At 51.8% G+C, this 23,507-nt stretch overlaps 2 protein-coding genes across 10 annotated transcripts in view; one reads left to right on the top strand and one right to left on the bottom strand.

Moving 5' to 3' along the window:
* The window catches only part of LGMN (legumain), a 43,398-nt gene extending 38,648 nt beyond the window's left edge, over window positions 1-4,750 (top strand). For both annotated transcript variants that reach the window (XM_005562054.4, XM_065549267.1), the window contains exons 12-14: window positions 1,863-2,033; window positions 3,836-3,903; window positions 4,182-4,750. In XM_005562054.4, coding sequence (XP_005562111.1) covers window positions 1,863-2,033; window positions 3,836-3,903; window positions 4,182-4,224 — 282 coding nt within the window. In that variant the 3' untranslated portion in view covers window positions 4,225-4,750. The remainder of the gene's footprint in view (window positions 1-1,862; window positions 2,034-3,835; window positions 3,904-4,181) is intronic.
* A 9,882-nt stretch (window positions 4,751-14,632) lies between these two features.
* The window catches only part of RIN3 (Ras and Rab interactor 3), a 183,973-nt gene continuing 175,098 nt past the window's right edge, over window positions 14,633-23,507 (bottom strand). For 6 of the 8 annotated variants that reach the window (XM_065549265.1, XM_065549266.1, XM_045396890.2 and 3 more), the window contains 2 exons: window positions 18,449-18,612; window positions 14,633-15,692 (listed from right to left, as the gene is read on the bottom strand). In XM_065549265.1, coding sequence (XP_065405337.1) covers window positions 15,372-15,692; window positions 18,449-18,612 — 485 coding nt within the window. In that variant the 3' untranslated portion in view covers window positions 14,633-15,371. Of the gene's footprint in view, window positions 15,693-15,818; window positions 18,613-23,507 lie in introns of all 8 variants that reach the window. The other 2 variants (XR_012416082.1, XR_012416083.1) reach the window with 1 other exon arrangement.

Below are 23,507 nucleotides of genomic sequence, written 5' to 3'. Positions count from 1 at the left end.
GCTAATTTGTGTATTTTTAGTAGAGATGAGGTTTCACCATGTTGGTCAGACTGGTCTCGAACTCCTGACCTCAGGTGATCCACCTATCTAGGCAGGATTCCTTTTTGTAATCAGTGTGGTTTGTTTTAAATGCATATATCTAATTATCCCCAAAATTGGTACCCTGTGTGTGACAGCTGTATTAACCAGGACATATTTTTAGTTGCTGTCAAACGCAGTGTAGCACAGTAGTTCTCAGACTTTTCATTCTTAGGCCTCTTTATTTTTTAATTTTTTTATAGAGCTGGGGGTCTCCCTGTGTTGCCCAGGCTGGTCTTAAACTCCTGAGCTCAAGTGATCCTCCCACCTGGGCCCCGAAAGTATTGGGATTACAGAAGTAGGCCACTCACCCGGCCAGACCCCTTTATACTCTTTAAATTATTCATCCCAAAGGGCTTTTGTTCATGGTGGGTTATGTCTATTGATATTTATTGCATTAAATTAGGATGAGATGAAAGGACATTTTTGATGGTTCACAGAAACTGAACCAGAGGTTTTGTTTTTTTTTGTTGGTTTTTTTTTGAGATGGAGTTCTGCTCATGCTGCCCAGGCTGGAGTGCAGTGGTGTGATCTCAGCTCACTGCAACCTCTGCCTCCTGGGTTCAAGCGATTCTCCTGCCTCAGCCTCCCAAGTAGCTGGGATTACAGGCATCTGCCACCATGCCCAGCTAACTTTTTGTATGTTTAATAGAGACCGGGTTTCACCATGTTGGCCAGGCTGGTCTCAAACTCCTGGCCTCAGGTGATCCACCTGCGTCAGCCTCCCAAAGTGCTGGGATTACAGGCATCAGCCACCGCACCCGGCTCAAGAGTTTTCTTACGTTTGCTTAAACAACTGTGTAAATCATATAGGACTTCTTTGGTATCTGCTGCCAATTAGAAAACTATTTCTAAGACCATTTAACTATTGCATAATTATACTTTTATGTAAAGTAAAAGATTATTGTGAAAAAATTAAAACTAAGATTTAAAAATATTTAACTCATTTACAAATAACAATATTTGTAACAAATAACATTTTGCATTAATATTTTTCTATGAAAAATAACCATTTTCCAAAACAAAAACCACTTTGGTGAGAAGAGTGGCATTGCTTTACATTTGTGTGGAATCTCTTTTGTGTCCGGCATTACTAGAAGACAGCTGGATCCTTGAACTGGCTTCTGCTTTCGCTGTTGGGTGCTGTTCTTTTGGCTGAAGCGTAAGAAGAAAATCCAGCCTTGTAAAGATACAGAGTTGAGGAAGGGAAGACCTTCCAGAGCCTGAGAGCTCTTGGGGAGTCTGGTTCCGGACCACGCCGGGGAACTGCTGGTCTGACACACAGTGGGTGGAGGGTCTTTGTGGAATGCAGATATGAAGCAGACCAACCCTGGCTGGAGAGCGGGTAGGACAGAACTTGCTTGTAGAGCAAAGGTTTTTTTTTTTTTTAGTTTTTTAAAATTTTTATTTTAATAGAGGCAGGGTCTCACTGTGTTGCCCAGGCTGATCTGGAACTGCTGGCCTCAAGTGATCTTACTGCCTCAGCCTCCCAAAGTGCTGGGATTACAGGCGTGAGCCACCACGCCCGGCCGCAGTGGTTGTTTTTTGATACAAATGTTTGCATCATGCTGGAAGATCCCCAAGAGGCAGGTCTTTCTGGCCGTCGCAGAAGTGGGCACAGACATCTTTGGCCTTTCTCGGAATGCATTGATTGTTATTTCCTCGAACCTGCGGGAGGCTGAGGGCTGTGTGGAGAAGCCTTTGAATGCACTTCTCACTGTTCCTGGCTCCCCAAGAGACCGCGTTCAGGGAGGCACATTCTGACAGGCCGCGTTTCTCCCCAGGCCAGGCACCTCATTGAGAAGTCAGTGCGCAAGATCGTCTCCTTGCTGGCAGCGTCCGAGGCTGAGGTGGAGCAGCTCCTGTCCGAGAGAGCCCCGCTCACAGGGCACAGCTGCTACCCAGAGGCCCTGCTGCACTTCCGGACCCACTGCTTCAACTGGCACTCCCCCACGGTGAGCCGGCGGGGCTCTCCCCACGTCTGGAATCCAGAAGCTGAATTCATATTGTCCCCCGGCAGTCACACTGGATGGACAACTTTATAGAAGGTTCCATCCAGGCTGAGAAACAGTGGGCTCATTTCAGAGAGGACGAGGGTTGTCCAAATTCACTGATTTTAAATCTTGGCCCCGGAACACTCCTCTCGTCCCAGTGGTAGGAGAGTTTACCAGAGCCATAGATGACAGATGACAGCTCTCACTTCTAGTTTGAAAAACGGTTACTTCTCTTCACACTTCTGCTGTCCCTGCCAATCCCCGCCCTCGCCTCTGCCCCTCACACCAGCCACACACATCTTCTGCCTTCTGGCTCTGTTCTGACCTCTTCCCAAGACAGCTGAGGTCAGGTGTGGCCCATGGAGGAGAAGTGCTGAGTTTCTGCAGATGTAGAATTGGAAGGCAGCTGAAAAGCCTCCTGGTCAGTAGCATGTGGTGCTTCGATCCTTCTAGAGAAAGGTTGGCAAACCGGCCTACAGGCCTGTTTCTCCCTCATAACCTGTTTTTGTAAATAAAGTTTTATTGGGGCCGGGCGTGGTGGCTCGTGTCTGTAATCCCAGCACGTTGGGAGGCCCAGGTGGGTGGATCACCTGAAGTCAGGAGTTCCAGACCAGCCTGGCCAACATGGTAAGACCTCGTCTCTACTAAATATACAAAAATTAGCCAGACGCGGTGGTGCACGCCCGTAATCCCAGCTACTCGGGAGGCTGAGGCAGGAGAATCACTTGAACCAGGGAGGTGGCGGTTGCAGTGAGCCGAGATTGTGCCACTATACCGTAGCCTGGGAGACAGAGTGAAACTCTGTCTCCAAAAAAAAAAGTTTTTTATTGGAACATAGCCACATCCTGCTCAGTTCCCTATTGTCCCTGGCTGCTTTCACACTGGGGCAGAGTTGAGGTAGCTCGACTTTACCCCTCCAGTCTTCGTTTGTTTTTCTTTTTTTTTTAAATGCAGTTTTGCTCTTTTTGCCAAGGCTGGAGTGCAGTGGCATGATCTCAGCTCACTGCAACCTCTGCCTTCTGGGTTCAAGTGATTCTCCTGCCTCAGCCTCCCCAGTAGCTGGGATTACAGGCACGCACCACCACGCCTGGCTAATTTTTGTATGTTTAGTAGAGATGGGGTTTCACCATGTTGTCCAGGCTGGTCTTAGAACTTCTGACCTCAGGCAATCCATTTACCTCGGCCTCCCAAAGTGCTGGGATTACAAGCATGAGCCACCGCACCCGGCCCAGTCTGGGTTTTTTGACCTTTGGAGTCATGCACAGTGAACCTCTTCCTTTGTTCTCATAGAGTTCTTGGGTTCCCCTGAAGTTTGTTTCAAGATAAACATCCCCGCTGCTTCACTCCTCCCTGGTGTGATCCAGTGTGGCTTTCATGCACCATCCATCTCCCTTGCTGGTGTGTCCCTCCCAGAATAAGGTTCCCAGAATCCAAAGGCAGACTTCACCGGGAGATCCCAGGCCATGGCGGGGAGCAGAGCCATCGGGAGTTCCCCGTCAGGAGTCCTGCCCTCAGATTTGAGAGTGCAGAACCCCACCAGACACCCCCGTCCCCACTTGCTTGCAAACCCTGGCATGTGTGCCTCTTTCCTGGGGGATAGTCCATAAATATCACCAGATTATCTAAAGGTTGGGAAAGGATCCATGAACCAAAGTAAGGCAAGAGCCACTGGCCAAGAAGCTTTCCCTCTGTAACTGCAAAAGCGGAGTGGATTGTGTGGTGAGATGGGGATGTTTCATTCCGTCTTGTTTGTTTTCTCCCAGTACGAGTATGCGTTGAGACATTTGTACGTGCTGGTCAACCTTTGTGAGAAGCCGTATCCGCTTCACAGGTAACTAACGCAGCGGTGGCACTTGGAAGGTCGATGTCATTCTGAAAGCAGAAGGGGCTGCCATCCTCTTCTGCAACTGGGCAGTTTCACTTCTGCCAGGAGCTCCCTCCAGCTTTCCTCTAGAGCCGTTTGTCAGTGGGGTCCCGAAGCCGCGTTCTTAGTGACAGCTGCTGGGCGGGCCTGTCCTAACTGCCTGCCTTCTGCATGTGGGTTTGTGTTTGTCTGCCTTTCTTCAGAGTTGACACGGTTCACCAAGTTCTTCTTCCTGTCTGTCGCAGGATAAAATTGTCCATGGACCACGTGTGCCTTGGTCACTACTAAAGAGCTGCCTCCTGGAAGCTTTTCCAAGTGTGAGTGCCCCACTGATTGTGTCCTGATCAGAGACTGGAGAGGCGGAGTGAGAAGCCCCCCGCTGCTCCGGGCCCTCCTGGGGAGCCCCCACTCCAGGGCTCGCTCCAGGGCCTTCTTCACAGGATGACTTGCTCACTATTACCTACTTCCCCAGTCTCTTCTGGAAAACTACAAATTGGGGTGGGGAAAGCTCCGTATCGAGAAGGCTCGTATTTGCTTCCTAGGAGGTTTGTTGTTTTGTTTTGTTTTTGCCCGTTAGTTTTAAGGAGCAGGAAGTTCATGGGGGCTTCTGATGTAGCCCCTCACAAAAGGAGTCTTTATTCTGAGAAATTTGAACCAAAACCTCTTTCAATCTTCACAATGATTTTATTGAAGAGGGCCTCAAGCCCCAAATGGAAAACTGTTTTTAGAAATTATTATGATTTTTGATTGCTTTTGTATTTAATTCTGCAAGTGTTCAAGTCTTAAAAAATAAAGATTTATAACAGAACCCAAATATTCTCTTCCGACCCTGACTTTGTGGTTGATATTCCTGCACCTCCTAGCGGGGGCCTCCTCCGTCATCGTCTTTTCCAGCCTCATCACCCCAGGTCCCCCCTCCCGCTGCTCTGCTGTTTTCTGCTCGTCTGTACTCCTTGGGCTCTGCAGCCTCCTGTGCCTTTGTTCCTTGCTGTTCCTCCTGCCCTGGAATGCCTTTCCCATCTCCTCTGCAGACCCACCAGGGACAGTTTAAAGTACCCTTCTTTCCTCCAACCTTCCTCACCTTCTCCCCACTCATCAAAAGTTGTTTCTGGCCGGGTGCGGTGGCTCACGCCTGTAATCCCAGCATTTTGGGAGGCTGAGGTGGGTGGATCACCTGATGTCAGGAGTTCGAGACCAGCCTGGGCAACATAGCGAAATCCTGTCTCTACTAAACATATAAAAATTAGCCGGGTGTGGTGGCTCATGCCTGTAGTCCCAGCTACTCGGGAGGCTGAGGCAGGGAATCGCTTGAACCCAGGAGGCGGAGGTTATAGTGAGCCGAGATCACGCCACTGTACTCCAGCCTGAGAGACAGAGTGAGACTCCGTCTCAAAAAAAAGTTGTTTTTATTTAGGATCTTTAAAGTGAAGAGCACCCCTTCCATGATTAGGGGAGACACAAGATAGAAATAAAGATTTTATTACTTACAGGATCTGGGATGTACACAGCACAGCTGGAAGCCACACACATACACACACATCTTTTCAGTGGGGATGTTTCATACATTTATAATATGGTTAGATTATATTGTAGTAGTCTGTGTTCCATCTTGGGATCCCCTAACTTCCTAAGTGATATTTTAAAATCTGCACACATCAAGGTTCACTCTTTGAACTATGAAGTTCTATCTATTTTGGCAAATGCAAAATGTCCAATATCCAAAAATCCCCTGTGTTTGATTCAACCGTTGTGTGGACTTAGGTTTTCAATGTAGTTGTATGGATCGTATGGTAAGACTCTTTAGCGCTGTGAGAAATTGCCAAAGTGCCGTCCAAAGCGGATGCAGTGTCCTGTATTCCCAGCAGCAATGAATGCAAGTTCCTCATGCCCTGCCTCCTTACCAGCTTGTGTCAGTTTTTCGGATTTTGGCCATTCTCCTAAGTGTGTAGTAATATCTCATTTTAATGTGCAATTCCTTAATGACAAGTCACATTGAGCATCTTTTCGTATACTTATCTGCCCTCTGTGCATTTTCTTGGGTGAGCTTATGCCAATTTTTTTTTTCTGGTGTCTAATTCCAGATTAATTTGCCCATTTTTTAGTTGGGTGTTTGTTTTCTTACTGTTGAGGTTTAAGAGTTCTTTGCATTCTTTGGATCCAAGTCCTTTATCAGATATGTGTTTTGCAAATATGTTCTTTCAGTTTGTGGCTTGTCTCTTCGTTTCCCTAACTGTGTCTTTTGCAGATCAGAAGTTTTTAATTTTAATAAAGGCCAATTTACTTTTTCCTTCATGGATTTTGTTTTTGGTATCTTTGATTTCTTTTCTTTTCCTTCCCTTTCTCTCTCCTTCCCTTACTTTTTTTTCCCTTTTTCTTTTTCTTTTTTTTTTTTTGAGACAGGGTCTCACTCTGTTGCCCAGGCTGGAGTGCAGTGGCGTGATCTTGACTCATTGCAGCCTCCACCTCCAGTGTTCCAGCGATTCTCCTGCCTCAGCCTCCTGAGTAGCTGGGATTACAGGCACGTGCCACCACACCCGGCTAATTTTTGTATTTTTTAGTAAAGATGGATTCACCATGTTGGCCAGGCTGGTCTTGAACTACTGACCTTGGGTGATCTGCCCACCTTGGCCTTCCAAAGTGCTGGGATTAAAGGCATGAGCCACCACACCCAGCCCCTTCTTTCCTTCCTTCCTTCCTTCCCTCGTTCCTTCCTTTCTTTCTCTCTTTCTTCCCTCTTGTCTCCTCTTCTTTCTTTTCTTTTCTTCTTTTGTATTAAAGAGACAGGATCTCACTCTGTCACCTAGGCCTGGAGTGCAGTGGCACCATCACAGCTCACTGCAACCTCGAATTCCTGGGCTCAAGGGATCCTCCCCCCTCAGCCTTTCTAGTAGTTAGGATTACAAGCAAATGCCATCACACTTGGCTTCCATTTCCTCCTCCTCTTCCTCCTCCTCTTCTTCTTCTTTTTTTTTTTTTTTGAGACAGAGTCTCACTCTGCAGCCCAGGCTGGAGTACAGTGGCGCGATCTCGGCTCACTGCAACCTCCACCTCCCAGGCTCAAGTGATTCTACCGCATCAGCCTCCTGAGTAGATGGGATTACAGGCATGTACTACCATGCTCGGCTAATTTTTGTAGTTTTAGTAGAGACAGGGTTTCGTCATGTTGGCCAGGCTGGTCTCAAAACTCCTGACCTCAGGTGATTTGCCTGCCTCGTCCTCCCAAAGTGCAAGGATTACAGGTGTGAGCTAGGGTGCCTGGCCCTATTTCTTTTGTATTGAAAAATATTTTATCAGCCATCTTGATGACTCACGTCTATGATCCCAGCTACACACCTCCTATTAGGTATTAGGTGTATTACTTGAGGCCAGGAGTTCAAGGCCTGTCTGGGCAACAACACAGTGAGACCTGTCAAAGAAAGAAAAAAAGAAAAGAAAAGAGTGAGAGAGAGAGAGAGAAAGAAAGAGAGAGTGAGGGAGGGAGGGAGGGAGGAATGGAAGGAAGGAAGGGGAGAAGGAAAAGAAAAGAGAGAGAAAAAAGAAAAAGAAAGAGGGAGAGAGAGGGAGGGAGGGAGAGACAGAGAAAAAGAAACAAAGGAAAGAAAGAAGAAAGAAAAGAGAAAAAGAAAAAGGAAAGAAGAAAGAGAAAAAAAAAGAAAGGAAGGAAGGAAAAGAGAAAAAAGAGGGAGAGAGGGAGGGAGAGATAGAGAAAAAAAGAAGGAAAGAAAGAAGAAAGAAAGGAAGAAAAGGAAGGAAGAAAGAAAGAAAGGAATTTGCTGGGCATGGTGGTGCACACCTGTAGTCTGAGCTACCTGGGAGGCTAAGGCAGGAAGACCACTTGAGCCCAGGAGTTGGAGGCTGCAGTGGGCAACAGAGCAAAATCCCGTCTTTAAAAAGAAAAAAACTAAAATAAGAAAATAAGAAAAAAATCCTCTTTTCCAAATAATGCATTTTTAGTTGTGTTTCTATGATCTTGTGTTCTTCTCAGTTTTTATTTCTGAAATGATTCTTTCTAATTTTTTCCTCAGTTCTATTATCTAAGTTTTCCTAATTCCAATTTAGGTTATTCTTTCATGTCTTTAACATTATTTATTTATTAATTGTTGAGATAGGGTCTTGTTATGTTGCCCAGGCTGGTCTTGAACTTCTGGGCTCAGGCAATCCTCCTGTTTCAGACTCCCAAGTAGCTGGGATTATAGACATGCGCCACTGCATCACACATCTTGTATCAATTTTTTTCATGTTTCTTAGCTCTTTTTGACACAGCACATTTTATTTTTTAGCTGTTTAGGGGCCACATCTTTGTAGTATGTTTACATTGTCCCCAGGAGAACTGGTCACTGCATTTCACTGAGGACAAGTCATGAAGTCAGCTGAGGTGGCTGCAGCCTTTCATGGGAGATGGTCACCAAGCCAGCCAGGAGGACTGGAAGTAGGGTCTGGGTGCTTGCTATGAGACAAGCAAGGACTTCCTGGAGGCAGAAGCGCCCTCCCCTCTGCAGAATATTTGATCCTTAACAGGTACAGAGGCCCCTGTTGACCCCACATCTACTTGGTGTCCTGCGTGCCCCTCACACTCCACACACCCAAAGCTGATGCATTTTGTTTGCCCTCCAGCCTGCATTCCCCGCTCGCTGAGCTGATAGCACCGCCCCTCATCACAGCATCCAAGCCAGAAATCTGGAAGTTTTCTCTAGGATCCTTTCTCTCCTTTCACACATTCCAGTCGGCCACCACATTCTGCTGATTTTCCATGTTCAACATTTCCCAAACTTAACTCTGCCTCCCATCCCACAGCCCTTTCCCCGTTTATACCTCCCCTCCTGGCCAGAGTGCCAGGGCAGGACTCAGCAGAGCCTCCCCTGCCTCAACCTGGCTCCTCTAATCCGGTTCCTAGTTATGGGCGGAGGATTTCCAGACTCCGTCTGCTGCCAATCAAGAGCATTCAGGGCCTGGTCCAACCTGCTCACTCAGGCCCATCTCCCACTTCTCGTCTCAGGCTTTATGTTTAAGCGACCTTGAAGTGGCTGGTTCCCCTGCATACCGCATAGTCTTATTACTGTTTCCATGATTTTTCACTGTCTTCCTTCTTCATTGTCAAGAACTGCCGGGAGTCTGGGGTTTTACCCACTTGCAGGCCATCAAGGCAGCCTGTGCAGTCTCATAGGTGCTGGCAGATAAGAGACTCCAGTGTCAAAGACAAAGGACTCTATGAGACACGGCGCAGCAGGGTGCACGAGCCTCATGTTTGCTTTGACGACTCCTACCTGTCAGGTCCCCTGAGTGTTACAGAGGTGGACCCGGGTGGATGCTGAGCACACAGTGGGTCCGTGTCACGACTCAGAAATCTCAAGCTTGGGAAACTCAATCATTTAGAGAAGGTGGCTAGCACTCCTGCCCACGTTTTGCCCTGGAAGGAGACATTATTCTCCAAAGTGAGAAGTATGATTTTATCATCCTCGTCAGGAGAAAAAATCTGCTGTCTTCCCAGGAGGGAGAAACTATCGGGATCTTCCGAGATACTCAAGCAATCTTAAAAACACAGTCTGGAATAAAAGCTGCCAATGACTTTTCAGTATACATGCAGAAATGCAAGTGACCCATGGAAAATTGTCTTCAAATAGTCTAGAAGGGGTTCTTCGGTTCCCGTCTGCTCTGGCCAACCTCTTACCTTTCAAGACCTAGTGCAGACACCCCTGTCTCCAGGATGCCCTCTTTCCTTGCTCCAGGCTGGTTACACGCCATCCATTCTGCAGGCCCCGTAAAGTGCTGTGCCCTCTGCTGGTCACATTGAACAGAAAGTAGCCCCATTGCTCAGCAACCCCCAGATTTGAGTCCTGTACTCACTCTAGACCATAAAATCCCTTCACACAGATTTGGAAAAGATGTCCCTTCCTCTGAGTGGACATGGGCCCAAAGACAGGGTGCAGGCTCTGATTTCAGCCCCACTTGTCCCCTCAGCCATGCAACTTTGGCAGTGAACACCCTCCGTGCCCATATGTGCTAGCCTTGAGTTGATTTACCATTTCAAGAAGATCTGAGACTTCCCCCGCCTGCCCCCACCCAGGAACTTGGAGGATCCCTGCAACTAGCCTGGGAAGTTAGGATATAATATGCATTGTCATTTTAAGAATGGGGAAACCGAGGCACAAAGCCGTTAACGACATGCATAGGGCTTGCAGCTGGCGTGGAGTCCAGGTCTTCTTGCTCTAGTTCAGTTTTCCCCACTGTATTGCTGAGTAGGTTTTCTGACCCTGAAGTCAAACATCTCAGTTTCCTGCTAGCTTAGGGCTGCGTGGGCTGCAAAGATGAGGTTCCTGTACAGCTTTCCTGGAAGCCAGCATTTCCCAGCAAACTGGGGAGGAGAAAAGCCGCCACTGGGAGGTGGCACTTTTCTCTCCAAGGCCCTGCTCCACGTGACCTTCCTGTGACGGTAGGGCCTGCTGCCAGCCACAGCTGCTCCCTCTCCTCCACCTGATGATCCCTCTTAGCAGGAGGCATCTGAGTCCTGGATCCCGGCCAGCTGAGCGGGTACCTGGCAACCAGACTCACAAATGTGTGCCCGGCTTTGCAGACACGGCCTCGGGCCTGCTGGGGGGGGGGGGGGGCAGGCTCATCTGTGAGTGTATGTGGGGTGAGGGAAGGGGTGTCTACCCTGCACCCAGGGGACCCCCCCCCCAACTGCTCCTCTGGCTGTCCCCTGCCCCCGGGTTTCTGTTTCTCTCTATCCACCTCATCTGTGGGTCTGGACCCTGACAGAAGAAACTTGCTTATTCCTGAGGAGAAGGCAGTACACCCCATTAAGGGGTTGTGGGGCCATCCAAGGCCAGGCCTCTTCAGTGTCAGTTTGGGACATTTCATGGCAGGTAGGACATTGTGCCCAGCCATCATGGGAGGGCCAAGGGGATGGGGAGGCACAGGGCCAGGCATGCCCGGTCTCTCTGTGAAAACCCTGGGTGGCTTCTCCCAGCACTGCTGGCCCAGTCCCACCCACAGGCTGTGAAGTGTAAAAGCACAGGAAGGAGGGAGCCAGCCGGCCATGGGGAGAGGGACAAATGCCAGGGAGGAGACACAGACAGACCCTGTCACACATCACGGCCTGTGGCCAGGTCACCCTTGGACACACACACGCCCAGCTCTGGACTCCTCAGCCCTCGCTTGGGGCTGCGGAGATGCCCGGGCTCATCAGTTGCATCCTGGGCCCGGCAGTCAGATTACAATGGCCACTGCCTCAGGCAGGGTCCCCAGGAACTGGGGTTTGACAGCCAAGGCTTGTCCGACTTTGGTTTTCTACAGATACGTCACTTGGGATGCGGCATGAGGGCAGGATAGAGAGCCACAGGTTGAGGGTCAGACTCATTTTGCTGGCATGAACTGGGCAGGACAAGTCAACCCCTGCTATAGACTAAATAGTGTCCCTCCAAAAATGTGTATGTCGCAGCCCTAACCCCCAGCACCCCAGGGCATGCGCGCGTGTGTGCCTGCCCTGAGGCTAATGCTGGGGTCCACCTGTCAGGAGAGGCCAGGGAGCCCTCGTGAGCCCCCAGAGAGCAAGAGAGGGGTTACCTGGAGCCTTTTCATCTGGATGCCTCTGTCCCCAGGGAGCTGTGATTGAGAAAATGGGAAGGTGACTGCGTTTGGAGACAGAGCTTTTGAAGAGATGATTAAATTAGGCCGGGCACAGTGGCTCATGCCCATAACCCCAGCATTTTGGGAGGCCGAGGCAACGGATCACTCAAGGTCAGCAGTCCAAGACCAGCCCAGCCAACATGGCGAAACTCCGTCTCTACTAAAAGCAAAAAAATCAGCTGGGCATGGTGCTGGGCACCTATAATCCCAGCTACTCTGGAGGCTGAGGCAGGAGGATTGCTTGAACCCGGGAGGCAAAGGTTACAGTGAGCCGAGATCATGCCACTGCACTCCAGCCTGGCAACAGAGCGAGACTCTGTCTCAGAAAAAAATAAAATAAAACAAAAAAAGAATAAATAAATAAATAAAGTTAAATAAGGCCATTCAGGTGGGCCCTAATCCAATACAACTGATGTCCTTATAAGAAGAGACACCAGGGATGTGTGACCAGGGAGGAGACTGAGTGAGGGCGCTGAGAGAAGGTGGCCTCTGCCAGCTCAGGAGGGAGGTCTCAGGAAAAACCAACCCTGCAACACCTTGGTCTTGAACTTCCAGCCTTCCGAACTGTGAGAAAATGAGTGTCTGTTAAGCTCCCCATTCTGTGGCACTTTGCTGTGGCAGCCCTAACAGACCAATACATCTTTCTTTGGGCCTTTATGGCTTCATCCATAAATACGTGCCTCTAAGAGGCTGTTTCGTGGATTAAATAAAATGATGCAGGGGAATCGCTAACCAGTGCCAGGTAGTCCTGAAGCTCACATTATGTTGTCTCCTGGCTTTGGGTCAGGCCCCCCAGTTTTCCCAGTCACAGCTCCCTGGGGGCACAGGCATCCAGATGGCAAGTGCTCCAGGTAACCCCTCTCCTGCTGTCTGGGGGCTCACGGGGACTCGCCAGCCTCTCCTGAAAGGTGGATTCCAGCATTGGCCTCAGAATGGAGGGCCTGGCCCACACGTGCAAACACACATTGACACACACGCATGCACACATACACATGTTCTTACAGCGACTCCCTCAGTCCAGGCCACTGGCAAGCTCCGTCCCATTCCTGGGAAGCAGGCATCAGAACCCAGAGCAGGCATCAGAACCCCAGCTCCACCCCAAGCCTGGGCCATACCTGGCCCACCGGGTGGTTGGGGAAACAGAACCCCCTAACCTCTCCCACCAGGCTTATGAGCCTGAAGATGGATTTTGAAGAATGTATGGGCATCTGTCAGCATCTGCGAGATTGCACGGGCCTAGCGAGTGGCAGGGTGCTGATGGCCTGAGAGCTGGGGCACGAGGCTGTGTTGCCTAGGCCAGCCCAGGACCAATGGGAGCTTGGAAGCAGAGGAAGAGAATGGTGTCTGCATTGGCAGGGATTGGGGTGAGGGTGGTGGGGGGCAATCTGGGATCACGGCTGGGTGCCCTCACCGTCTGGGTATTTGCCTTTTATTCAACATCGGTGACACCAACCTCCAGGACCAGGCTGCATCTGGGAGTACCCCTTGCAGCTCCCATCGTGCTGGCCCAGGTCCAGTCTAACAGGTGTTTGTTGACTGGATGAGTGAACTGGTTGGTGCCCAGGAATTTAACTCAGCCCATTTCAGTTGCCATTCCCTGGATGCCCAGCTCAGGACCACTCATGCTGTGGCTCTGCATGAGTTCTGTGCAGGTTCCCAGGGCCTAGCAAAGTGCTGACATGTGGAAAGCACTCATGAATACCTATTTCCAATCAATGCTGAGGACAGACACAAATGGTGCAAATCTGGTGGAGAAAACAGAGGCCTCAGTCGGGTGTGGTGGCGCATGCCTGTAATCCCAGCACTTTGGGAGGCCAAGGCGGCCGGATCACTTGAGGTCAGGAGTTTGAGACCAGCTTGGCCAATATGGCAAAACTCCATCTCTACTAAAATCACAAAATTAGCCAGGGGTGGTGGCAGGCCTGTAATCCCAGTTACTCGAGAAGCTGAGGCACGAGAATTGCTTGAACTCAGGAGGCAGAAGTTGCACAGCGAGCTGAGATTGAGCCACTGCACTCCAGCCTGGGTGATAGAGCAAGACTCTGTCAAAAAAAAAAAAAAAAAAAAAAAAAAAAGCTGGGCGCGGTGGCTCAAGCCTGTAATCCCAGGACTTTGGGAGGCTGAGGCGGGCGGATCACGAGGTCAGGAGATTGAGACCATTCCAGCTAATACAGTGAAACCCCGTCTCTACTGAAAATACAAAAAATTAGCCAGGTGTGGTGGCGGGCGCCTGTAGTCCCAGCTACTCGGGAGGCTGAGACAGGAGAATGGCATGAACCCGGGAGGTGGAGATTGCAGTGAGCCAAGATCGCACCACTGCACTCCAGCCTGGGCGACAGGGCAAGACTCCGTCTTAAAAAAAAAAAAAAAAAAAAAAAGAAGAAAGCAGAGGCATCGGTAGATAGTAAAATTTGATGGTCTCTCTTGTGAGACAGACAAGTCCAAGTCCAGAGGGCTGTGGGAGCACGGTTGGGCCAGACAGACCATGGGAGGACTGTCTGGTCCAACCTGGGGAATTAGGAAAGGCTTCCTACCAGCCTGGGCAACATGGTGAAACCCTGTCTCTACAAAAAATACCAAAAATTAGCCAGGTGTGGTGGTACCTGCCTGTAGTCCCAGCTACTTGGGGGGCTGAGGTGGGAGGACCTCCTGAGCCCAGGAGGTTGAGGCTGCAGTGAGCTCTGATCACACCACTGTACTCCCACCAGGGCAGCAGAATGAGACGAGACCCCATCTCGGGGAGAAAAAAAAAAAAAAGGCTTCCTGGAGGAGGATGTATAGGAGCTGACCAGGCAAAGACTACAGGGAATGGCATCTCTGGGAGAGGTGACAGATGGTTCTGATCCTAAGCTGGGAATGATGGGAACTAAGGATGGTGGGAGGCTGAGGGGCAGACAGGGCCCAGGGTCCCAAGGGCTGAGGGTGGCTAAGAGTATGCCACAGGTTCTGGCAGAGGACAGGATCCCCATGGCAAAGAGAGGGTCTTCTGAAGCCACCTGGGAAGGAGGTGAGGCTGTGAATGCAGGGCTGGCTGTGCAGAGCTCCAGACCCTTCAGAAAAGGAAATGTCATTTTCAAAAGGGATTTTTATTAAATTCTCCCCACACAATGGCTCCTGCAATCTGCCACAGCTCTGGGGCGTGTCCTGTAGGGAAAGGCCCTGTTTTCCCTGAGGCGGGGCTGGGCTTGTCCATGGGTCCATGGAGCTGGCCCTGCTTGGCGCCCCGACGTGTGTCTGGCTACTTCTTGGGGGGCACAGAGCTGCGGGGTCTGGGGGCACTGGGAGCTAAGGACAGGCTCTGGTGCAGGGGTGGAGGCCTGTCTCTTAACCCACACCCTGAGGTGCTCCTGAGATGCTGGGTCCACCCTGAGGGGCGCGGGGAGCAGCTGTGGCCAGTGCCCCTTCCTCGGCCAGTCCTGGGGAAACTAAGCTCGGGCCCGTCTTTGCAAAGACCGAGGATGGGGTGGGTGTGGGGGACTCATGGGGAATGGCCTGAGGAGCTGCGTGTGAAGAGGGCGCGGGTTTGTTGGCTGCAGCGGCCTGGAGCGCCTCTCTCCTCTCTGAGTCTGTTTCCCTTTCTGTCTCATGAAGAACATGGCCTCTCAGTGTCTCAGTGCTATGACTTGCCCTCAGGAAGTGGTCTTGGCCGCGCATCATGTTATTTTCACAACTGTCCTGCGACGTTGGCCTGGGCACGTCATGGAATGGCCCATGTCCCTGTGCTGCGTGGACGTCGCTGTCGGGAGTGCGCAGCCAGAGCCGGAGCCAGATGTGCGCCTGGGGGTGAGGGAAGGCGCCCCGGGAGGGACTCACAGGAAGTTGGGCTCCCGCACCACCAGGTAGGGTGGGCTCCAGCCGCCGCCGCCACCGTCCAGGGGCCGGTAGACAAAATGGAAGTCGCGCTTGGGCTCGCTGCGCAGCAGGTAGCCCTTGATGCGGTGCGGCAGCGCGTCGTCCGCCAGCTGGAAGCAGCGCCCGTCCACCAGCACGAACAGCCGGTGCGCCTGCGGCCGAGCCACCGCGAACTTCTCCGCGCACTGCTCGCACAGCGCCTGGGCTGGGGTGTCCGCCCGCGACGCCAGCGTCCGCGCCTGCTGCTCGGGCTCCAGGTACGACACGCAGATGAAGTCCTGCGGAGACACGCGGGGCCTGCGGTCACGGCGGGGCCCTGTGTCCCCAGGCACCCTCTTCCGGCCCAGGCCCCTCCCTGGATGGATAGCGGGTGGCGGGCGCCGAAGGGGCTGTGAGTCTGGCACCTGCGCCTTTCCAGTCTCTGCCGTGAGCCTGCAGAGGCTTCCCTGCCTGGCTTCCCAGCTGGGCCGAACGTTCTGGGAGATGAATGAAGAGGCGACTTGGGATCCCTCCAACAAGGAGCCAGCGCGCCCCCTGGCTGCTGGTCCACAGGCTCCCCACCATTCATTCACTCATACATTCCCTTCCCCACTCCAGGTGAGTTCCCTGCACCCCAGGCGCAATGCTGGGCACAGAAGGCAGCACAGACAAAAAGGGAGACGCGAGCCCCCCCCCCCCGCCGGGCATCCCATAGTGCGGGCGGGCAGCACAGTCCAGCCCCGTAGGGCTGCAAGAACCCTGGGGCTCTGAGGAGCTGCGTGGGGTAGGGCTTGGTAAAGCGGGAGGGGACCGGGTGAAGGAGGCTGGGCGCAGTCGGGTGGGGAAGGCCCCACCCATAGTGCAGGGCGGGCAGGCCGAGGCGATGCCTGCGGGCTGGGGCTGGGCACTCACAGCACGAGCAGGGCGCCCGCCCGCCGTCCTCCACCCCTGGGGACCCAGCCCCACACCTGCCGGGCTTTGAATCCGCTCCCACTGCCTGTGTGGTCTTGGTTCCTCGAGCCTCGGCTGTAAAGTGGGGATAGCGCCCGCCTACCAGAAATGGGTGAGCAGGTGCTGGAAGCTCCAGCCCGGAGCAGCCTCGCCTTCCCCGGGGCTCAGGGCTGCAGGCAGGGACGCTGCGCGCGGGGCTGCCCCCTTGTGGCCGTCTTGGGAACAGCAGACTTGCACGGGAAGCGGCTGAGGATCCAGCATCGCAGAGACCGTGATGGCCAATGGTGGCTAGGGCTTAGGCGGGGCCGGGCTCCTGTCAAGAGCTTCACGGGGACCGCCCATTTCTTCCAGGAGGGGAAAAGCCCGGCCCACTCCCTCCGTCTTAGTGGCTACCTTAGGGCTCCTTGTCCTCCATTAGGCCTCCCAGGGCACTATCCACCTGCTGGTGACTCTCCGGCTCTGGGCTTCCCTCCCCAGGGAAGGGTGCCCACCCCTCAAGGCATGGGGTGCAGAGGAGGCACTGGGAGGGGGCAGAGGGTAGTGCCCTCCCCAGATCCCAGATGTGGTGCTGAGGGTCCCCCCCAAAGCTTCCGTCTCCCCAACAGTGGGTGGTCCGTTTCACCCATGCTCTGCCTGACTCAGCATCAGGAACCCCTAAGGTGGAAGCAGGAAGTACGGGATGCCTGGGCCAGGCTTGGATCAAGAACATCCGTGTCGCTACAGTCCGTGGGAAGCCGGGGTGTTGGGAGGGGATGGGAACAGAGGTGTGCTGGAGCTGGCTCACACCCGCCGGGGAGAGCCAATCGCATACATTTCTTTCCAGCTCCACATTCAGTGATGCCAAGTTGAAGTTGGCCATGGAGGGCTCACACCATGGAAATGGACAGAAACTAAAATCAGAGCTTTTGTTTTCTCCCCAGAGAGTCAGGTATTAAATTGATTAGCCATTGGGCAGGGAAACTGAGTCCCAGAGTGGGGCAGGGATTGCTGAGGGTCACACAGCAAGTTAGTACAGGGCCAGGTCCAGAACTCAAGCCTCCTGCCTCCCAGGCCTGGGCTCTGCTTATTGTAGATGCATCATCTTGAAAGCCAGGAGTGGGGCTCAGGACTGGTGTGCTCTGGGTGTCAGGGGAGTGAGTCTGCATAGCTGCTCCCAGCTCTGAATGTGCCTGGCTCACTGGTCCAACTCTCTCCTTTTTTTACACACCCAGTCCCGCTCGGTCCCAGGCCTTGGGCTTGGGCCCCTGAGGCATGTGAACCATGGGCTGTGCCCTCCCAGAGGTGATGGCTTCATATGCAGAGGATGATAGGATGTGATATGCACTGTAAAGGGGGAGACTGCAGGAAGCCCAGAGGAGGGCACCCCACCCAGCCTGTGGGAAACGGGGTGTGTGTGTATCAGGGAAGGCTTATCGGAAGAGGGGCTGTTGGAGAAATGGAGTCGTCTTAAAGGATGGGCAGTGACAGCCAGTGAAGAAGGGGAGATTGACCAGCGAGGGCAGAGGCTGAGCAGCCAGTGAACTGGGCTGGGCATGTTTGGGGAACTGGGGGCAGCTGGATTTGATACAGCCTGGGGGGTGGGTGGGGTGATGGACTTGGGGAGGGGTAGGACTGGTTTGAATACTGAACCTGTATAGAGAGAGATATGGGGAGGGGTGGGTCACTGGGTTGGTGGGGGTTACGCAGACCCTTGACAGCTGCTGCATGTGTCCAGGGACTAAGGGATAAGGCTGCAGATCAGCCTGTGGGCTCCTTAAAGGCAGGGACTGCGATGACAAGTCCCCATCTCCAGCCCTTGCAGGGTGCTGGGTTGTAGGAGGCGCTAAGGACTTATGGGTGTGTCTCATTCCTCCCACACCCTTCCTGCTTGCCCAGCGAGAACACCGACGCCTGCTGATACGTTTACAGACGCACCCAAGTCCTGGACACATGCTGGCAGCAGGGGCTGGGGGCCCTTCCTCTGGTGTGGGGAGTCTCACTGCTCCCCTAAGGCAGGGCTGGGCGGCTGGCGCAGCCAGGCGATGTCACGGCTCCTTAGGCCGCAGGGATGGTGTCTGGGACATGGTCCCATCGGGCCCCTCCCACTCTCAGTCCCAGGCCTCACCTGCACTGAGGAGCGGGAGGCCCGGGCCTTGTTGAGCGTACGCCGGCGCTCCCAGCGATGGATGGAGTCCTGCACCTCCACGCTCAGCTGCCGGGTCACCGTGATCTTGTCGTAGTTCTTGATGTGCTCCAGGGCCCCGTAGGTGGTGGTCAGATAGTAGGAACCTGCATGGACAAGGGTGTGGAACCTGAGCTAGGACGGCCTCCACCCACCAGAGGCAAGGAGCTTGGCCTGCCCCACCCACCTCCTCCAAGCCCCGCCCACCACCACTGCCTGGGTCACCTGCTTCAACAGCTGAGCTCAACTGCACGCCCACCCTCCACTCTCAGAAAGTTTCCTAGAGTTCAGCCCTGAGCTGTCTGGGCCCTGCTCAAAACTTTTCATTGGCTCCCCTTGGGGACAAAACTCTTGCTTATTTAAAAAATGATTTTTAAAACATTAAAAAATTTAAAGGATACACAAGAGACAGAAACAGAATACCTTCAGTGTGGGGAAGGGGGGGTCAGGAGACAGGGTGGGCAGGAGACTTCTCACTGTGTGTGTATCACATATAGATGGTCTGTGAGTTACGATGCTTCCATTTATGATTTTTTGACTTCATGATGGTGTGAAAGCGATATACATTCAGTAGAAACCATGCTTCCAGAACCCATACAACCATCCTGTTTTTTACTTTCAGTACAGTATTCAATACATTACATGAGATATTCAACACTTTATTATAAAATATGCTTTGTGTGAGGTGTTTTTTTTTTTTTTTTTTTTGACTAAGTCTGGCTCTGTTGCTTTGTCGCCCAGGCTGGAGTGCAGTGGTGCGATCTCGGCTCACTGCAACCTGCACCGCCTGGGTTCAAGTGATTCTCCTGCTTCAGCCTCCCAAGTAGCTGGGATTACAGGTGCCTGCCACCACGCCCAGCTAAGTTTTGTATTTTCAGTAGAGACGGGGTTTTGCCATGTTAACCATGTTGGTCTTGAATGCCTGACCTCAGGTGATCCACCCATCTCAGCCTCCCAAAGTGCTGGGATTACAGACGTGAGCCACCACGCCCAGCTTGTGTGATTGATTTTTGACACACACACAATAGGCTTTTTGATGATTTTTGCCCAACTGTAGGCTAATGTAAGTGTTTTGAGAATGTTTAAGGTAGGCTAGTCTATGATGTTCAGTAGGTTAGGTGGATTAAATGCATTTCAACTTAAGATATTTTCAATTTATGGTGGGTTTATTAGGACACCACCTCATTATAAATTAAGGAGCTTTTGATATGCTTTAGAATTTTGAGCCATGTGAATGCATTATCTGTTCTAAAGTAATTTTTAAAAAGATGGAGAGGAAATTTTAATTATGGTTATACCATTACATGCAATTTTTAAAGATTTTAAATAAGTATAAAATTTGAATCATTTATGTATCCATTTCTTAAGTTAATTCACATATAACTCACTGGAGCCTCCAACTCCTAGACTCAAGTGATTGCAGGCTGATTTTTAAATTTTCTGTAGAGAAGGGGTCTAGCTATGTTGCCCAGGCTGGTTTTGAACTTCTGGCCTCAGATGATCCTCCTGCCTTGGCCTCACACAATTCTTAATACACAGTTGTTTCCTAAAGTAATTTAAGCTTTGAGATACTTCAGACTGCAACATTTTCATGAACTTTTAAGATAAAAGGCAATATTTTACACGATGCTTACAAATTCATTCTCCTGAGCTTGTTTGGGACTTTGGTTAAAAGGTTTGAGAAATACTAACTTTGTTAAGCCCCCTCATTCTACAGAGAGAAAACCGAGTCCAGAGAGGGAAGGTGGCTTGGCCAAGGTCATAGAGAGATCAAGGCCCAGAGGAGGGTGAGGAGACCCTGGATACCCTGGTCTCTCTGGTCTCCAGCACCGCCCACCTCCATGGTGCTTCCTTGGGCTTTCCTGCCACTGGACAGGCCTTTCTGCCCAGTCCTTCCAGTGCCAGGATGATGATTTTTTTCTTTTTTTTTTCTTAGATGGAGTTTTGCTCTTGTTGCCCAGGCTGCAGTGCAATGATGTGATCTTGGCACACTGCAACCTCCGCCTCCCAGGTTCAAGCGATTCTCCTGCCTCAGTCTCCTGAGTAGCTGGGATTACAGGCACACACCACCACGCCCAGCTAACTTTTTGTATTTTTAGTAGACATGGGGTTTCACCATGTTGGCCAGGCTGGTCTTGAACTCCTTACCTCAAGTGATCCACCTGCCTTGGCCTCCCAAAGTGCTGGGATTACAGGCGTGAGCCACCGTGCCTGGCCAGGATGATGATTTTTGACACAAGGCAGATTCTGCTAGTGCCCCACTTAAATCACGTCTCCCCCTTCTACCTAACTGAACTGTGCTTTTATTTGGGGAAGTAACATCAGCTGAAATGCTCACTTCCCAGACTCCCTTGCAGCTTGGGTAGAGGCAGGAGACTCTGCTGTGGCCCCTTAGATGTAAGTGGAAGGCTGGGTGGGGCTTCCAGGAAAGTCTTTGAAAGAGACAGACTCAGTGGATATATCCCTTAGGGTTTTTGCCTGTCACCCTTCCTTCTGCCTGGAACCCAGAGGTAGTGGGGTCACTGCAGCTGTCTTCTGATCAGAGGTGGCAGACACAAAGCCAAAGGCCCACATGCTAAGGAAAGATGGAAAGAGCTGGGTCCATAGTTCCCTGGATGCAAAATGCCATCCTTACCAGGTGCTTAGCCTGGACTTCTTGATGCAAGAGACAAACCAATTCCTTGCTCTGACTTAAGCCACTATTAGTTACTTTTGTGAGTTACGTGCAGCCCAAAGCATTCCTAACTGGTACACTGGGTGAAGCTGGCCCACACATCTGCACCAATTCTACAGCCAATATGGGACAAGTTCACACCCCAGTTCAGTAGGTGGTAAGTGGGGGGGTAAGATAAAAGGGTTTATGGCCACAGGATCACCCATCCTTTCATAGCAGCATAGAAAAGAGATGGCTGGGCGCAGTGGCTCACGCCTGTAATCTCAGTACTTTGGGAGGCCGAGGCAGGTGGATCACTTGAGGTTAGGAGTTCCAGACCAGGCTGGCCAACATGATGAAACCCTGTCTCTACCAAAAGTACAAAAATTAGCTGGGCATGGTGGCGCCTGCCTGTAATCCCAGCTACTCTGGAGGCTGAGACAGGGGAATCGCTTGAACCTGAGAGATGGAAGTTGCAGAGAGCCGAGATCATGCCATTGCACTCCAGCCTGGGTGACAGAGTGAGATTCCATCTCAAACTTAAAAAAAAAAAAATAAATAAGAGACATTTTTGAAAAAACTAAATTAAAGCTACCATGGAGGTTGGCTTGGTGTCCCTAATAAGAAGAACCACTAAACTACTTATTTATCTCCATTTTAAGTTGGGTTTAAAGCCCCAGGCCAGGAAGTCAGCTCTGGTGCCCCCAGCCCTAGCTGCGCCGAGTCCATGTCCTCTACCTGGCATCCCTCAGTCGTCCTGTTTCCTGTCTGGCTTATGTCTTCCTGGCTGGGAATGGAGAGGTGAGTGCAGTGTGCTGACTGTAAACCTTCAGTTTTGGAGTCAGAGAACAGGATCTAGGTCTTTGTACCGTAGCAGCCAGCCCTGTAATTCAGGTGAGCTAATGGTCTCTCTATGCCTCAGTTTCCTCATCTGCAAATGCCATAACGTTGTGAAAAGGAAATGATTATGTGTGAAGTACAGGGCCTCGGAATGCGTGAATAACGCATGGTGGCTATGAGGCCTCAGGGAGGTGCTCTGGGGGCGTCTCATCCTCATGGGTGAAAGGGGAGCAGCCAAGCCCTGCTGCTGCACGTTTTCCTGCTGGACCCCGGCTTCTTTGTGAGGCCGCTCTCTCTGCCAACTTCCCTCTTTGACTCGGGGCCATGAAATGCCTGCCAGGACCACTAGGTGGCAGGCGGCCCCACCGTGAGTTTTGGAGCAGGCTGTTCTCTCCGGGGCGAATGCATTGATTAGAAAAACCCACTGCCCCTGGAAAGATACCAGCCTGGCATGGCCAGCTCTCAGGCAGACTAGGGAAGGGACATGGGCAAAGGGGGCCATGAGGGCACTTTTGGGACCAGCCTGGCCAGGATTTTAGGAGAGGCTAGGATTCTGGGCTGGCTCCAGCCAGGTGCCCAGCAGCTGCCTGGGTCACCTGTCTGCCCCATGACTTCACGGGGGCAGGGGGTTGGGGGAGTGGGAACACAAGAGAGAGGCTAGAAAGGGGGCAGGGGTCCCAGCAAGCCGGCACTCAGGCCCTTCCTTGCACAAGTCCCTGATGTCTCCTGCCCCAGATGCCTGCTGCAAGGAAAGTGGGATCCTTTTGCTAAACTGCAGCACATGGAACAGGCTGAGAGAATTTGAAGGTCCCAAGGTGCACAGAATCCGACTTGCAGGCTTTCTGTTGAACACAGAATGGCTTGCTCACCTGAACTGCGAAACACAGGAAGACAGGGCCCAGCTCCATCTCTCATCCTGCCCCATGTGCTAAGGTCTGAATGTTCGGGTCCCCCTACCCCCAAATCCTATGTTGAAATCCTAACCTCCAATGTGATGGTGTTAGGAGGTGGGGCCTTTGGGAGGTCATTAGGTCATGAGGGTGGAGCCCTCATAAATGGGATTAGTGCCCTTATAGAAGAAGTGCCAGCTGGGCATGGTGGCTCACACCTGTAATCCTAGCACTTTGGGAGGCTGAGGCAGGCAGATCACTTGAGATCAGGAGTTCGAGACCAGCCTGGCCAACATGGTGAAGCCCTGTCTGTACTGAAAATACAAAAATTAGCCAGGTATGGTGGCATGGGCCTATAAGCCCAGCTACTTGGGAGGCTGAGGCCGGTGAATTGCTTGACCCTGGGAGGCAGAGGTTGCAGTGAGCCAAGATTACAGCACTGCACTCCTGTCCGGGTGACAGACAGAGACTCTGTCTCAAAAAAAAAAAAAAAAGTACCAGAGAGCTGCCTTGTCCCTTCTGCCATGTGAAGATACAGCAAGAACCCACCATCTATGAGCCAGAAACTGGGGTTCTCACCAGATACTGAGTCTGCTGGTGCCTTGATCTTGGACTTCCC

The sequence above is a fragment of the Macaca fascicularis genome, chromosome 7, assembly GCF_037993035.2.
Source record: "Macaca fascicularis isolate 582-1 chromosome 7, T2T-MFA8v1.1".
NCBI lineage: Eukaryota > Metazoa > Chordata > Mammalia > Primates > Cercopithecidae > Macaca > Macaca fascicularis.
The sequence above is the reverse complement of the archived record's forward strand: the minus strand, read 5'-3'. Positions and strand labels throughout refer to the sequence as shown.